Source organism: Frankliniella occidentalis, unplaced genomic scaffold (genome assembly GCF_000697945.3).
Source record: "Frankliniella occidentalis isolate FOCC.00 unplaced genomic scaffold, Focc_3.1 Scaffold13, whole genome shotgun sequence".
NCBI lineage: Eukaryota > Metazoa > Arthropoda > Insecta > Thysanoptera > Thripidae > Frankliniella > Frankliniella occidentalis.
The window spans coordinates 529124-545892 of record NW_026267143.1 but is presented as its reverse complement, the minus strand read 5'-3'; the positions used below and the strand labels follow the sequence as shown (position 1 = coordinate 545892).

The window sequence follows — 16769 nt, the reverse complement described above, 5'->3', positions numbered from 1 at the left end:
TAATTTCATGTTGAAAAAAAAAAAGTGATATTCTATCTCGCAAATGCCGTTGCTGAACAGAACAGAGCTTGGCACTCGGCACACTCGCTGCCTCCGGCTCCCGCCCGCTTGCCGTGCTGAGGGACACTTGGTCGAGCGAGCTGCAAGAGCTGAACTGATTAGAGGAGCTTGAGCCCGCGGGTACAGAGGGGCTGGCGGGGAGGTGCGAGACCGTGCCGACGGGCAGGTCCTGGGCCTGAAGGGGCTCAGGTTGGCGATGCCACGGCGCTGTCAGGATGGCAAGCCGACCGGGCGACGGCCGCCGCGGCGAGACAGTGTTTGTACTCGCTGCACTCGACTCTCCACTCTCAGGCACCTTACCTTGACCCTTCCGCTCCAGCCCTCCAGACGCTCCAGACAGGTGACACGGCCTGCTTCGCGGCCCCGCGGCTCCGCCAGTCACCGCGCTGGTGTCACACACGCGCTCGCGCTCGCCGCCGGGCCGCACGCGACGCGGGGGCAAGGACAGGAAAAACACGGACCGTAAACAAAAACAATCGCGGCGAGCGCTGACAAAGTGTCCGTCGTTTGACAGGAGAAGCTTACTGACCGGCTGCAAGATGGCACCACAAGCCGAAGACACATTCCAAATCTGGCAACCTGAGGGCACAAAACGAACACACAAAAGCCGTTGATTTCCAAGTGTATTCCTCCATAATTCAAAAAAATATCATCATTAATTTGTAATAGCATTTTCAATCCGTTTTGAGCCGTACAATACGATTATTTTTAAAATATTTTGAATCTTTTCAGGTTTGTAGTTTTCCAGCCTTTGTGCTCAAGCTAAATTTCTCATCTCGTTATTGATACTTTATTTTCGTCAACAATGGATATTGTGGTAACGAATGGTGAATGGTTTTGCATAAGTCAAAGTTGACTCAAAATAAACGGCAAGTAACTGTCACAACGAAAATATTGCGTTGCAGCTTTTTGATTGTCATTTATTTCGCATGTAATGCCTGACAGTGAGTTGTGAAACGACAACGACTCTTTGTGAGAAACTTGGTTAGTGCATTCATGTCTCATATTCATTTTCATGTAAAAAGCAGGTAGAGAAAGTCCTGTTTTCAGAGAGTGCTCGGCAGTATCACATAAAGCTCCTTCGTAGTCCTAAAAGACACTCTTCGCTTCACATCCAATGGCTGCTGCGTCAGCTATGTCCTAAACCTTGTCGTCTGCTGGTGAGCAAATGTTGTTTTTCGTGTATTCCCCATTCAAAGATGGCTACCGACTCGTTTGTATGCAGATACTTGATGTTCATTCATTACTTCTTTTTTTGGACTGGGGAATCATTGACACCACACACCAGACCGAGCGATTGAAACCACATCATTGCCATGTCGTTTGAGGAGCCTTTGGAAGTGAAACACTGGAAGAGAGAAAGGGTTCTCGGTAGTGGTGGCTTCGGCACCGTTACCCTCTGGAAACAGAAACATGGAAATCAAATGATCGGTAAGACAATGATTCTTGACATGTTTTTAAAGTGGCACACTCTTCAAGAACTAGAATTTTTACCAACTACTGACGATCAAACTCTCTTCTGTTATCAATCAACAGCGCTCAAGAAGTGCAGATGTGGGGCTGACTCCCTATTAACTCCAAAACAAAAGGAGAGGTGGAAAAAAGAGGTAGAGATAATGCAGAGGCTAAAACATCCAAATGTTGTACGAGCCTTGCCTCTCCCAGAGGATTTAGCTAATCTCCCATCTGTCCTTCCAATCCTGTGTATGGAGTATTGTTCCAAAGGAGACTTGCGCCAGGTCAGCAATTTAACCCTGTCAGTAGTAGTTTTGTTTACTCATCAGTTCAAGCAATAATTTCCTTGTCTGATTTTCTTTCCCTTCCTTAGCTGTTGAACCGCCCGGAAAATTCTTGTGGTTTGCAAGAAACTGATGTAAGGCAGCTTATCCAAAATGTCTCATCTGCTGTTTGCTACTTACATTCTGAAAAAATTACACACAGAGATTTAAAGCCTGAAAACATTGTACTTGCTCACAGTGACAATGGGGTAAATAAAGCTTTATTGTGTCTTGATTTTTGTGGATCATGTACCAGGTGTGCATTTATATAAACTTTCTGTACAAATCACTGACGCATATTTCAGATAATTTACAAGCTCATCGATTTAGGTTACGCAAAAGAGTTAGACCAGTCTTCTTGTACTTCTTTTGTCGGAACTCTGCAGTACCTTGCCCCAGAATTATTCACAAATGAAAAGTAAGATGATCTAGAAATTTAAAAATATGTTACGTTATTAAATAATTATTTACAAAAATATTCATTTCATTTCAAAATTTCTAGGTATTCATCAACTGTTGACTACTGGAGCTTAGGTCTTGTGTCTCATGAAGTAATAACAGGGATTCGACCTTTCCTTCCTACTATGGCTCCTGTAGCTTGGTATAGTTTACTATTACCTAATACTGTATTTATTTTTTAACCATATTACAGCCAAGGTTTCTGTATCATTTACTGTAATCTTTTATCACAGGATGAAGCATGTAAAGAAAAAAGCACCAGACCATATTTGTGCCTACCAGAAGCAAGATGGAAAGATTGAATTCAGTTCTCAATTGTTTCCTCAAAACCACATATCAAGGTAATAATGTTTGGTATTGTCTCTTAGTTTACAGAGAATTTTAGTAATGATCTATAACTGTTTTATAATGTGCACAAGAAAAACAAGCCGGGTTTTGTTCCAAACCAGGATGTTTTAGTATTAGAATACACGTGTGTTGTACTTGATTGACTGTTTTTTTTAAAGCAGTATAAAGCAGTATAATAATAATACTTACAGCATCAGATAGATTTTGTGACATCAGCATATATTTACAGATTCTGATTTAAAAACAATTGCCTAGCCATAACTCATTAAGATAGGGGCCTTCTTCGAACACATGAACATTAAGGACTTTCAATAACATAATATGCTCTTGACAGCTACTATTGGCAATGACTGTGTCCAGTATGAAAAAATGTAGGTGACTCCTGCAAAGAGGAAATTATTTCCCTAAATTTCAGCACTGTTATTGATATCATTGAGACGGATAAGTAATCCAAAGATAGAGAACTTTGTGGAGTACCAAAATCTATGTTGAGGGAATCCTTTTAAGTCCCTGTCTAAATCTGTATGTATTTTGACTGTTGCGATAACTAATTTGCCTTCTTCATTTTACTTTATCAAATGCTATACCTAAACTAAGTATAATGTGCGGTCCTGTGTCAAAAGCCTCTTGCAGTTTTATTGCAAGAGGTACCATGGTACTTAGATTGTTCTGCACTTTCAAGGAGACTTAAATAGGTGCAAATTTCCAATTTTCTTTAAACTCGGTTTATTTGCTTCTGATCCCTGTAGATGATGATTGCTGGTCAAATTTTGTGCTGAAGTTCATATTTCAATGAAAACTCTCTGTAAGGGACTAAAGTTTTAAAAAATTATAATTTCATGTTGAAAAAAAAAAAGTGATATTCTAACTTACAATGTGTGGTTTAAGGGGGTAAGTTTGTCTTCCATTTTTTGATTTGAGAATACCTCTCTTCAGTTTATGTCCAATTTTGAAACTTTTCCCGTAAAGTACGCGTGGAACTTCAGCACAAAATTTAACCAGCAATAATTGTCATCTAAATGGCTAGTCTAATAAACAAATATATCAAGTTTTTAAAACATTAGGAATTTGTACTTTTTCCTCACAATATTTTCAAAAATTTGTAGATTGCTGGAAGAATGTTTAGGGAATTATTGCCATAATTTTTCTTAGGTATGGGAACCAAACTCTAGTATCATTCAGAATACTTATTAAAACTATCATCAACAACAATGAGCTTCATACAAGTTTTGTGATATGTTTAGCAAGCTCAACATTGAACTTTTCAAAGAACAATATGTTTAGTTCCGTCATCCATCCTTGGCGACATTATTTTACATTTTAAGATCATTAACTGTGTTGATTTTTTCTTCAATAGTGACAAATTTGTATGAAATCATGCATGGCTTCTCCATGGTTATCTGGGAACGCCACCATTACATCTTTTGGGGAACTAGAAGGCAAGTTATTTCGCAATGCTCGCAGATTAGCTCTTTAAAGTGTTAGTTACTGGGTTTCTATTTTTCATTGATGGGTACTTTTAGGCTTCTAGGCATTTGGTATAGTGAATGGTTTTAATATGTATGTAGTATCCTGTTCCCATTATGTTTTGGATGGTTGCCTTCTCACAGTTTGACTTTGATGTGAAGCTTTTCTTCATCTTCTTCTCTCTTAGTCAACTATATTTCTTCATACTATCCATATTTTTCCAAAACCATTGTTTTAGGTTTTGTTTTCTTCCATTAACACTATCTTAGGTATTTGTGATCCATCTAGGGATAGTAAAATTTCCTGATTACTACCCAGTAAATTATGTTTTCGTATGTTCAGTTGTGTGTGCTGAATGGGTCAACACTGGTCAACACACTTACTTGCTTGCATTTGTCCCTAGCTCATGGTTTATTTATTATTGCACTTTTTTTTTTTGTTTTTGTTTTTTTCCAAGGACTGGAAATGGACTTAGTTTTTTTTTAGCTCGCAATACAAAAACACTGTAAGAATTTGCTTGGTAGTGATCCGAAAATAAACATGATTAATGGATTGGAATGCAAAGCTTGTACATCCAGAAATTTTCTTTGCAGTACAGCATAATGCATTGTTTCCAGACTCTTTATCCAAACTGATTTTTCATCCAACTTTCTTTTGTTCAACCTTGTATTTAAATGTAGTTTTCAATCTTCTATTTTCAACTCTCGTACAGTTCTGAACAGTTCTATATTACGTATTCATAGATGTAGTTGGTGTTTGCTAGTTCCATCATTATTTGTTGTCATCATAGTTCTGTTTATTTGTTTTATTTGTGTTGAGATATTTTATCAGACATTTTATAACAAAAGTACTTTGCGCATCTCCCCAGTGTCCTGAAGAAAGATATGGAAACATGGTTAAGGTTAATATTGGAGTGGGACCCAAAGAAGCGTGGTCGAAATTCCAGTGGAGAAGTGATTGTCTTCTCAAGCATAGAAACGATCCTAACAAAACAGGTATCCTGTTATTTCACAAACCTTAAGTCCATGATTCATTTTGCTTTAAACTATAAACTAACTGCTTTTTCTTATCTTTTGTACTGTGTCTCTTTCATGATGTCTAGACTGTTAGAGTTTTTTCTATGGTAACCTATGAGAGACTTAGCTATGTTGTTGATGATACAACAAGGCTCTCTACACTGAGGAAATGGATCGAAAGTGATACGAAAATTCCCGCTAAAGAACAAGAACTTCTACTGGCCAAGGGACAGCAAATTGATTCTGACGGCTTAGTTAGCCAGTGCTTCACTGGTAGCACTCAGGTATGAACAGTCTTTCACTCTGAACAATTTTATTTTTGAATCTAACCATGCATTAACAAGCTTCCTATTTTAGGAATCGCTGTACATGTGCAAGAAAGGAGTCTTAGAAATACCAACAATACCTCCAAATCTCCCAGAACTTGTTGCCAATATATTGCAGTACCCAAAAGAGAAGATGGAGTACATGTTTCAGAGAAGGGCTTACAGTCATGCTGTGTTTTTCTTGCAACAAGAAAATAAGCTTTACAAAACCTTTCTGGTTGGCTGCAAACTTAAGTTGTATGTGTACTATATTATTGTTAGACATGGAAATAAGTACATGTATCAAGTGCGTAAATATTTACCCATATTTTTACATATTAGGCTCTCTGTTGTTCTTCTTTGCCAACAAGCTGTCAGAGAAAGTCAAAAGATTACAGACCAATCTAATGCAGTGACAGCTCTTCGTGAACTATGTGTTGATGGCTACAAATTTGACTTTAATCAAGCAAAGAAATCCAAGATCACAAGTAAGTACATATAACCTTTTAGAGTTATGTTTCACTCACAATCAGAGTAACATTTTTCTTCTTCAAATATCCAGACAAAGAAATGGTAGCCTCCTGGCAACAGCAGATTGACTCATTAAATAACAAATCCACTGATTTGCTAGATAAAACACAAAAGCTGACTTTAGAGACTCAAAAAGTCACAAAGCTGGCAAGGAAACTTCAGTCTGCTCAGCCCACCAATGTCAAAGAAGAGCTCAGTTCTCTGTTAGTATCAAGGCTTTCTGTGTGCTGCGTGTTGTCTCCACAAGCTCATCACTCTGTTTAATTTTTTATTAGATTGGAAAAAGGTCTTGATATTCTGGATAGGCTCAGAAGGCGGCCAACTGCTGAGCGATCTTCCCCACAAGATTCTCTAGACATGGTGAAAGTTCTCTACAATTTCTTAAAACAACGAGACTGTCTACTTCATGACCAAACTTTGAATAGTCATTTAAAGTGAGTACCAATTTTTTCTATATCTTGTTTTAACTATTTTCTCTTAAATTTTTCTGAAAATGTATTTGTCACTAGGCAACTTATTGACTGTGAGAATGAACTGGTGAGATTGTTGCCGAAATTAGAAGATATGACGCATAAGCTAGATGTAATTAAATCGGAAATAATTAACATAAATCGTGAAAGACAACGAGGCCTGTGGGACCTTATAAATTCATCATTTTCTGTAAGTAATTATCTATCTTTGCAATGCAATCTTATTACTTAAATACTGTATACTTTTAGAATAAGATTTATTAGCATAATTTAGTGTGAACTGTAATATGAACTAGTACTGTATCACTTGTGTTAAAGACAGTAAATGAAAACCAATTTAGGTCAAGCAACGGATGCTGATTTATTGTCAGAGCTTTGTTTTGAGTATAATTTTCATTTTGTTTTCAGAATGGAGAAACCTCCAATCGTTCTTCACCCTTTGATTCTAACCATCCTTCTCCTCTCCTCAATAGCAATTTATCCCCTTTCCTGTACCGTAGCCAATCTACCCGCAGCATATACAGCGAAGATCATCCACCTCCTATTCCTCCGCATGGCATCAGTCCTGTGACAGCGGCTTCCTCTACATCCTTATTTAATACTTCCTCCCCCTATCTTTCTGAAGCAAGTCTGTTAAATCCTCCTTCATCCCTTCTTCCTGCATTTGATGTATCGGTTCAGCAACAGCCAATGAGAGCTGAAGCAAATTTGTCTAGTGAAAATGACAGTGGTGTTGCATGGTCTAAAGGTTCCAGAAAAGGGAGCACATTTTCTCTTTCAAAACAATCAGGTGATAATGATACACTCACCATGATAAATGACAATATGACACTTCGTGTACAGTGAGTATATAATTATAGTCATATGCATGTGTATTGGCTTTCAGATTACTTAAAAAAAAAAGGAGTTCTGTCAGAAAGGGAGAAAGAAAAGAAACTTTGCTATTTAATGTGAAATGGTGTTTTCAGTTTTGTATTTTTGTTTCAGGACTCAGGAGCTTCTGGAAAATTGCAACCGGTTCAGGAAGGCTCTTGGTGAAGAAAGGAACTCATTAGATTGGAGTTTTCTCAAGGCTGACACCAACTAGAATTAAAATTCGTATTTTTTACCAGAATGAGTTGTTGTTTTGTTTGTTTGTTTTTTAAATTTTGCCTTTGACCAAGAGTGCACTTCAAGAACAATTTTGGTTGTCCTTAGAGATGTTACCTGTTCTCCTGTGTGAATGAGTGTTGAAACTGTTGAAAGTATCGGATGACTTATAAATTGAGTTTATGACAATCTCTGAACAAAGCAAACTTAATTGTTAGCCTCTGTGGTTGCCTTATATAGATTTGTGCCATTTCTGTTACTGATTCTGTGATTTATAAAGAGAGCAAAGTTGTTTCGTTTTAGCATACTGTTTTATTTTTCAACGATTGATCAGAATTGTTGAATATTTTATCTGATAATGGACTGACATTTCATGGATAATTAATTACAAATGTACCAAGTGAACTCTTACAAACAAATAATTTTTTCATGAGTGTTCTGAAAACACTTACCCCTTCAGAGAGGTGTGGAAGAAAGGAAATCTGGGTAGTACTTCAAGGTTAAAACTTCTTTGATGTTGTATTACCTAGCTCATTGTAAAGATTTCAAATGAATTCTTCTTTTCCTCTTTTAAAAATCTCAATGTGTGTGTGTGTGTGTGTGTGATAATTTTCTCAGTACACAATTGATTTGTTTAAGACAGCATTACAATGCACTGAGTAAAAACTTTGTGTATCCATTAGCATTTTCAATATATTTTGTACTACATAAGTTTGTGATGCATTTTATTATTTCTTGCTCTTATTTTTGAACAGTCTCAATAATTTTGCTGAAGGCAAGTATGTTCAATTTTAAGTTTTGTTTGCATTTTACAATAATTTCTTACAATGTTGTTTTGTACTTGTGGATTGGTTGATTGCGCATATATCAATACTGATTTTGTTAAAATATGTTTTAAGCAAAGCTGTTTGTGCTCCTTAGAGGGCTAGTTTTTCGCATCACTGTCGAACCGTCAATTAAATTTTATTGTTGCTATTAAATCGCATGAATTTAAAAGTTGCTTGCCCTTACCGAAGTCCTTTTGGGCCGTTAGTTGCATGCTGTAACAAATATAAACATAATTTTTAAGTGTACAACAAGTGAAAGATTTCTCTAAATTATGTAGAATTTTTGAACTTCATTAAGAATCTTACATTCCATTGATTGCTGGCCCAGTTGCCCACCGACTGGAAAAGCCTGCCTGAAGAACCCTCATAGTAGTTATTTAGATGCTGGCGCTGGTAATATTGTTTTCTACTGCCGTCCTAGAAAGTTAAAATGACAAGGAGAGAGATTGTATTTATACCCTGACAGGCAAGATTGCTAGAAGTTGTTAACTTACTGGTTTCACTTTTGAACGATCATAATAGCATTTGGCAAATTGATAGCACTTCTCACAGATGTCGTCATTATCTGCAGACCATGAAACATTATAAAAGGAGTTGCACAAAGCAATTATACGCCCAAATCTTAACAAAACTCCTACACTGGAAACTGGAACGTAGTACATATGTAAAGTACTTTATAGCAGCTTTATAATCAGAATAATGATTGTAATGTCTTCTTACCAAGGGAGGAATGACATTACAAATATGAATACTTTATAAAAATGACATTGATTTAAACATGTCATTTATGACTGGGTAGAGGCACAAAGAAAGTGTCACTGAAAACTCCTAAAAGCGAATGACAAAGTTAAAAAGAACATATTTCCAAAGGCACTACAATTTGAAAATAATGTAAGCCCCACTGTTGTGTTTCCAGTGCAATAATAGCAGGGTTGGAAAAGTTAATATTAGTGCTTCTAAAACATTGTGAATTAGAATAATTCTACTTGGTTTCTGCCTAACACAATACCAAACAATACAAAGCAATTAGCAGAATTAGAAGGAAATTGTGATGTTAATACCATCACCAGAGGTAAACAAAGGTGAACCAGTAACCCCTCTTGCAATAATCCATTTGTTAGTACTGCTTATTTTACTAATAAGTGCATCACAATAGGACGTCCTATGGGCAAAATATTGCTCTTTACAACAAAGTGAGCTTTTACTCAAGAGCAGGTCGACGGAGTGGTGTGCACTGTACTCCTTGGTTTTCCTCTGGCGCTGTGACCCACCCTCGCGCAGGCACAAGTCGAGGTACTTGTTGACCACCGTCTTGAACTGGCTCTCCGGCAGGTCCAGGGCATAGCGACGCATGGTACCGTCCATGAACTCGCCGTCCGGAGTGAGCTGGGTCAGACCAAACAGAGCAACGCAGATCATCGAGCTACTGGTCGGGCCCGGGGCCTGGGCACCCTACTCACCATCTCGTACTTCTCCATGAGGCAGCAGATGAAGCATTTCGAGTTGCGGTCGTAGCCAGTCCTCATCGGCGCCTCCATCATGGCCATGACTTGCACTGCAGGGCCGGGAGGAGACTGCGGTCATGATCAGAGGCCTACCCGGGGCTACCCCTCCACACCGAGCACCGCTGCGCGTTCAGTGCTCGGGCTGCTCTTTATCGGGGCATTTCGAGGGCCAAACGTCAGCGAACAAAAAAATTGCTACTAAAAGGTGGAACCGAACTACACTTGGGTATCGTTGGAATAATTTCGAGAGCAGTAAACTAAATGATCGCGTGTGCAACTTTGTTTTTCTGGTCGTTTTGCGCTTTAAACAGGAAGCGGGCGCTGTTCGCACTCACGGTACTGGACGTGATGGGCGTTGGCGCACCGCTGCGCGTTCATCTTGAGGCCCTTCTTGAACTCGGACAGGTCGGGGTACATGGACGAGAGGGCGGGCGCTGCCAGCAGCAGGACGAGCAGGGCACCGCGCGCCATGGCGAGGACCGGGAGGGCGACGCACCGGACGCCTAAAGGGAAGTCCCAGATAGAACACCCAAATTAAGATGACGACGCGCTTTTGACGGACACACTCTGTAGCAGTGTGACTCTCGTGACCCAGCGTGCGTTCTGCCTGCGGCCTGAGGCCTGGAGGCTGCGCGTCCAGCGGGTCCAGCGCCGCACGAACGGCCCAGAGCAGACAGATACCGATCGGGCGGCACGACACGGGGGGGCCGCGGCCTGGGCGCCGCGCCGCGCCGTGACAGCTGGGCAGCGCGGCAGCGCCAGCAAAACACAAAGTACGACTTTCATTAAAGTTTGGACGCTTTTGAAGACTTGTTGAACTTTTGGGGGAGCGGGTTCAAAGCGCAAAGGGCATCAAAGGGCCCTTTTGAACGCTGCTATTTGTGATCATTAATCTATATCGGATCTGGTCGAGTAGGATGTCACCTTTCTATTATTTTCTGTTTTCGCCTCGACCCACTGTGGAAAATATCATCGTAAATTTACATCATTTTTGATTGTAATTTTTAATTTAAAAATATGTTGTAAATTAAGGACAGCCCATTCTTAATCATCGATCAATTCCAAGTCGACACGAAGTGCTTGTAAATGTACAGTCGCAAATTTGATAATTTTACGACACACATCTGTACACATTATATGGGCATATGGACAATTTTCCCGTAAACATACAACTATTTTTCACAGTGATCCGAGTTCCGAACCAAATTCTTCTTAATTTCGTATGTAGAGACTGTCCCTTATTTAGGCTGTCTCGTGCCGCTGACAAAACAAAAGTCGGCCGCGAGCAACCACCGGCCCGGCCTCGGGCCCGGCCTTGCTGGCTGGCTGAGGGCGCTGGGGCGGGCCGCCTGCTCTACGCGGCTGCTTGGCGGGCGAGTCTACCCAGTGTGTTGCAGGCGCTATAGGGATGATGCGCTCTGGCTCATGGGGATGGCAAAATCAGAAAACGTTTTATGGGGGCAAAGTCTGCGTCCGTGTCGCCCCAGAACGTCAATCGTCGTAGGGACCTTCAGGCACTTGGATTATTTATTTGAACCCTTATATCAAAGACGCGTCGCTACGTGTTGCCTATGTTGCTCGCAGAGACCATAACGCATCCCTGCAGACACCGGTCACGTGATGATTTTTCCCGGCCCGATACGACTTTCCAGATAGTGCAACACTTTTATTTATGTTTCAAAAGTTACTTCAAATGGAGGTTGAACTTTTGATTTCGAGAAACAGCCCCTGTTTTGCTGACAAGGCTACAACAGTGTGAGGAGGGTGTCCGTGAGGCAGCCAGCCGTTGCGCGACCAGGTGACGCGCCACGGTTTTCTTTAAAAGAATATGCCAGATATTTGAATCACAAATACGAAAGAAAAATACCAGTAAATTTTCGGCCCAGCACGATGGGCCAACGTTTTGTCGCGGTGCGTACATCAAGGCCCGGTGTAGTATCGGGGCGGAGCCGCGAGGGAGGGGGCGCCACTAAAATCCATTTGTATCTTTGCATATTCATGAAGGGCGAATTGGGGTATAAGTGGGGAACGCACACACGCAGGCTGCGCAGGTTGGTTATTTATTGGCCGCCGGGCCCAATCACAGCCTTGGGGGACGTCCACAAACGGCGTGGTTAGGCTTACACTTGATGGGGGAGTCGTGGGGGCGGAGGGGGGGGGGGCAACTCTCGCCTCCCACTACCTGCTCTTGTCTCCTCCGCATATCGCCCGTCACGCGCCATTTTCTCGGTAAGCACGCGAGTCTGGCGCACGCAGCACGCGTCCCCTATTCCAATTATCAAAATATATTGATATGTCCATTAAGGCAGCCGACTAGAAAAACAAATGTGATATCTAAATGCCTTTTTAGAGACGTTACCGGATTTATTAGATCACGCTGTCGCAGAGGCGGGGCATACTCCTATTATTTAATCATAATTTTTTTCCTTTAAAATAATATCAGTATAATTCTTTAATTTACATGAACAAAGAGGCCATTCCGCTGACCAAACCAAACTGCGTCTGCAGCCTTTCACAGGTCTCCAGCTCACGTTGACTGATAGAAATATGGCGAATGTCAGCGAGAAGATCAGATAATTCTTTCTTCAACTGCAAAAAAAAAAAAAAAAAAAAAAAAAAAAAAAAAAATTTTTTTTTTAAATTAAAAAAAAAAAAAAAAAAAAAAAACAGATAATAGATATTATGCGCTTTTACCGGCTTTTACTGAAATGGGGCAGTTTTGTCCACAAAAAGCACTGTTAACCCCGTGGTCGCCTAGCATGCCAAAATGTTGGCAGTCCCTTTAGACTGCCAATTTTTGGCTTTCTTTAGGAGGCTGCCAATGTTTGGCCTCCTTGAATGCCAAAACTAACGCTCACTCTCATCATTATGACAAGTTACAAAGCCCTTGCATCATCCTTCGGATTCTTACCTTATCAATTGTAGACTTGAGAGTGCGTGTATTGCTCTGTCTTTGTCCACGATGCAGAAGGAGTTTCTCTAAGTTGAAATTGAAGAGATACATGACGACCTCACGTCTGTAGGTATTGATAGGTGGGCGGAGAACATCTATGACATCCAGAAGTTTTCTGCAGTGCTCGACCAAGTATGCTGCCTCCCCTGTGAATGAACAAGTAAAATAAGTGCAAGTCTCTAAAAATACAATAAGACATTAATTTATAAGAGTTTGGAATGTGACGTCGCCATAAAACACTGCGCGAGGAAGAGGGGAAGTGACCAGCTGAGCAATTTGGACTTACTGAGGGTTGCAGGTTGCCTGGGTGGACACACGTTGTCGCCAAGCGTCAACAGCTCTGCCGCGGCCTTGACCACCAGGTGGTGAGTCGGGTGCAGCGGTCCTTTCGGCCAGAGCGCAGCGTCGATGTACCCCTGCCAGAGGCGCTGGACTCCTTCCCCAGCAGGATTTTCATCTAGCGCCATCAACACCTGAAGATGCCGGAAGGACTTCTGGAGCTCCTGTACAGCTGGATCAGGATTCGGTCCGCTCGCCTTACACACCTTGCATCGCCATCCAAAGGCGCCGACTAGCGTCACTAGGTTCTTCCGATCATTTCCTGTGGAATATTTAAGTTAAAATACACACGTGGTTAAGGAGAGTTGCTCTTCTACTTTTCAAAACACCGACAATTCCGACAACGGAACGATGGGTGCGGAGCATAAGGGAGGGTGGGGCTACTTGAGCCAGGGGGTACCATGAGCCACCACCCGTATCTCCCCCACCAAGCCCTACCTTCAAAATCAAAAAATATTCTCTTGAAGAGCATCACCATGCGAACTTTTTCAGAAAGGCTCATAGCGCTATTGTTGACAACGTGTAAATGGTGGCGTAGTGAATTTTGAAGGTACAACTTTGAAGGAAATTGAGTGAAAGCAATGAGCAGTAATTTTTTTTTTGTACGGCGCACTTTTTAATTTAGCCTGGAACTCTTTTCACTGTTGGATTTTAATGACATTCAGGAGTATTTCCCAGTGTCGATTTATTTTTTGAACAGTGCTCTGTACCTCCTAGAGTCGCCCGATCAAGAAAGTTACCTATGGGGCACTATGAGCCAGTTTTTGTGGGGTACCATGAGCCATGACTTTTCTTGATATTTTTCAACAAAAACGTTAGAGGAACTTCCTTTTTCAGTTTTATTTAAATTTTAGACTATTGGATGCAACCTTGAACACCTTTCGTAAGTTTTGCCATCTTGTTTAAAGGAGACTTGGGTTGGTGGAAATTCCTGATTCGGCTCAAACTCGGTATATATTTGATTCTTACCCCTCCACGTCAAATTTTGTGTTGAACTTCATATTTCGAAATCCCCCCAAAGAGCATATAGTATGCAAAAAAAAAGTTCATGTTAAAAAGTTATATTATTTTGCTCAAGTTCTATGCAACAAAAGCATTTTCATGATCAGCAGCCTGGTGCTGATTTCAAGTATTCTTTGCTTGTATACTGTTAAGGTTGTCAAACTTAACACATTTGGATTTAAAAGCTATGCAAATTCACATCATTTAGAGCTATAAATGTGATGGCTCATGGTGCCCCCTAGGTGGCTCATGGTACCCCAATAGAGGGGTACCATGAGCCATCTGCAAAATTTACAAAAAATCTAAAATCCGAATAACGCGTTCAGATAAAAAATATTCAAGGTCACCAATGTGTTACTAAATGAAAGACCTTTCGCACGGCCCTTGTATGAGTTTCCTCGGGTTCACCATTTAGGTGTGGGGAGGGAGAAAAGAAAAGTGGCTCAAGTAGCCCCACCCTCCCTTACTTCATTTTTGTGACCACACCGTGGGACGGCCCTTTTTGAAGCAACACATTTGTGGCTACAATCGACACGATCACATGCAGCTACATCCAAAGAAAAGTCCGCGTACTGTGGCGTGAGCAGGTGTACCGGGTGTAACTGTGAATACGCAGCAGTGTTGCGGGATTGCATACTCAATATTGGCGCAGGGGCCATGGCCCCTTGCGGTGGTGTAGAGAACGCAAACCCACGACACTGCTGCGTATTCACAGTTATACCCTGTACAACACGAGTTGCCCGTTGCCCCGCCCCTTAGAAGATCACACACACACACACACACACAAAATCCTACTTTTTGGCTCAACCCCTATTTCTTTGATACCCCTTTTCACCCCATTAATGGTGGTTGCCAGTATTCGCACCTGGTGTTTCGTTGTCCAGGAAGGAGTGACCCCTAAGATACAACGAAATTTGTTGGACCTCTGGCACATCTCTCTCCTCTTACACACGACGGACGGACGGACACGAGAGCGGTTGTGAGGGCGGGCTAAAAAGGGGAGAGGGAAGGGGCGCTTGCGGGGATTCAGGTATCCCGACAGAAAAATAAAAACTCTACTAGCAGCTATAGTCAGTCCTAACTCGTTTACTTACTTTTGCAAGTTGTGCAGCACCAGGCGTTGAAGTATGTTCCCTTTTCTGTTGGATCCTCGCACAACTCACAGCGGCACACGAAGCCTCTTGTAGCATTGTCTACCCAGCGCTCGTGCAGGTTAGCCAGTGGGTTGTCGTGGTAGCTGATGGTCACGTGCTCGCCGGCAGCGATGTCCCTCGAGGCAACCAGTATGACTGCGTCCGAGTCACCGTCTGCCTGAGCGGTGCGTGCATTGGGCACACACGAATGCTCCAGCAGAGAAAGACCCGCGTACAACGCAGCTCCACTGTACTGGTAAAGGAAAGGGGACTTCAGGGCAAAAACATAACATTCGTTGCAACACACCAGACCACATCAATACACGCCTGCATGCGTTTCAAACTGAACACAGCCACTACCGCCCCCCAACTGAGCCACCGTTTTAAGTTTCGAGTCACACTACTATTGTAATGAAAATGTTCGAACACCAATTTGGGAATAGTGTAATATTGCAAACCCGTGTCTGGGAATGGAATGATGGCTAATCGGCAGAGCATGCACTGTAAATTGCTTACGAACAATAGGTTCGTAATGCAAACCAAAACGTTCGTAGCTTACGAAGGATTTTGAAGCGTTGTATTACGAACTAATTGTTCGTAAGCTTACAAACAAATAGTTCGTAATGCAAACCGATTGTTCGTAAGACCCTGCTAGCCTTACAAACAATCGCTTTGCAATACCAGCAATTTCTTTGCAATACAAAGATCGAAAATTGTTCGTAACGTTGCAAAGTATTTAGTTCGTAAGCTTTTTACAGTGTGGTCTTAAAGTTTTACCGCGGCTCTCGTTTTAGAGTCCGCAAGTCCGAGTTGGAAGATATACCTCTCCTTTTCGGTTGTTCAATCCATGATTCGACCCGAATGAGTTTATGAGTGAAGATCCTAGGGCTCTCTTTATGCCCTCATTTGCTTCTCTCTCATTGGATCCCATAACGAGTAATGCTCTGACTGCAGTCGACAAGACCTTCTTCCAAAAGAGTTCGGAAGCCTTTTTCAGCATCGCGGCGTCAACCTGGGGACATTCATCGCGCACATTGAACGAACGGTATTGAACCCATTTATCGACAAGCAGAATAATGTTCGGCACGGGCGTTGGTGGTGCTAGGCTTAGGCTTCTGCTCTCTCACCGTTCCTTTCTTGGCTGATGGGGCCGGTATCTCATGCTGCAGCTTCAGGAGACGGGGCCCGCGTTCCTTTTCCTTGTGAGAAGCCAACCAAATCCGAATCGCGGCGAGTAAATCCAGATCAGTGGTGTCAACAGAAGTAATATCTGATTAAAAAAAAAAAATGCTTGGTCTGCGAACTTTTGTTTCTTTGGCATCAACAAAATATTTGTATATAAACGTCCGAAACACTGATAACTGTAAGTGTAAGACGCTTGGCCTCGGTTCGAAACACCATTATTGTATTTTGTTTAGGAGAAAAAAAGGGGGGGGGGACTGCTGGTATTTAAATATAACTTAATCTGATTTTTGACAAATGTTCTG

At 41.6% G+C, this 16769-nt stretch overlaps 4 protein-coding genes across 9 annotated transcripts in view; 1 reads left to right on the top strand and 3 right to left on the bottom strand.

Annotated features, from left to right (window-relative positions):
• LOC113217643 (alpha-mannosidase 2) overlaps positions 1-604 on the bottom strand; it is a 225973-nt gene extending 225369 nt beyond the window's left edge. Inside the window, exon 1 of the mRNA XM_052263590.1 lies at positions 361-604. The gene's annotated coding sequence lies outside the window, so the exon portion shown is untranslated. The remainder of the gene's footprint in view (positions 1-360) is intronic.
• Positions 605-831: 227 nt separating this feature from the next.
• LOC113214861 (inhibitor of nuclear factor kappa-B kinase subunit alpha) lies at positions 832-8503 on the top strand. 3 transcript variants are annotated; one of them, XM_052263591.1, is made up of 17 exons: positions 832-933; positions 1093-1220; positions 1349-1491; positions 1597-1799; positions 1889-2047; positions 2144-2256; positions 2341-2439; positions 2531-2638; positions 4981-5107; positions 5215-5412; positions 5486-5691; positions 5776-5921; positions 5996-6167; positions 6240-6398; positions 6474-6624; positions 6843-7276; positions 7422-8503. In XM_052263591.1, the coding sequence occupies exons 3-17, from the start codon at positions 1377-1379 to the stop codon at positions 7519-7521; spliced, it is 2490 nt and encodes an 829-aa protein (XP_052119551.1). In that variant the 5' UTR covers positions 832-933; positions 1093-1220; positions 1349-1376; the 3' UTR covers positions 7522-8503. The 3 variants fall into 3 exon arrangements, with proteins under 3 accessions (XP_052119551.1, XP_026290139.2, XP_026290140.2); XM_026434354.2 differs by having other exon boundaries at positions 843-1004; positions 1086-1220; XM_026434355.2 differs by having other exon boundaries at positions 847-1004; positions 1089-1220.
• LOC113214862 (uncharacterized) lies at positions 8232-10473 on the bottom strand. Of its 2 annotated transcripts, none has more exons than XM_052263596.1 (7): positions 10191-10473; positions 9811-9905; positions 9556-9736; positions 8845-8915; positions 8657-8767; positions 8535-8563; positions 8232-8464 (listed from the first exon to the last, which is right to left on the bottom strand). In XM_052263596.1, the coding sequence occupies exons 1-7, from the start codon at positions 10324-10326 to the stop codon at positions 8449-8451; spliced, it is 639 nt and encodes a 212-aa protein (XP_052119556.1). In that variant the 5' UTR covers positions 10327-10473; the 3' UTR covers positions 8232-8448. The 2 variants fall into 2 exon arrangements, with proteins under 2 accessions (XP_052119556.1, XP_052119557.1); XM_052263597.1 differs by having other exon boundaries at positions 9622-9736; positions 10191-10471.
• Positions 10474-12198: 1725 nt separating this feature from the next.
• The window catches only part of LOC113214864 (uncharacterized), a 10347-nt gene continuing 5776 nt past the window's right edge, over positions 12199-16769 (bottom strand). For 2 of the 3 annotated variants that reach the window (XM_052263594.1, XM_052263593.1), the window contains 6 exons: positions 16410-16552; positions 16106-16294; positions 15244-15553; positions 13095-13409; positions 12767-12954; positions 12199-12444 (listed from right to left, as the gene is read on the bottom strand). In XM_052263594.1, the coding sequence (XP_052119554.1) occupies positions 12313-12444; positions 12767-12954; positions 13095-13409; positions 15244-15553; positions 16106-16294; positions 16410-16552 (1277 nt within the window). In that variant the 3' untranslated portion in view covers positions 12199-12312. The remainder of the gene's footprint in view (positions 12445-12766; positions 12955-13094; positions 13410-15243; positions 15554-16105; positions 16295-16409; positions 16553-16769) is intronic. The other variant, XM_052263595.1, reaches the window with a different exon arrangement.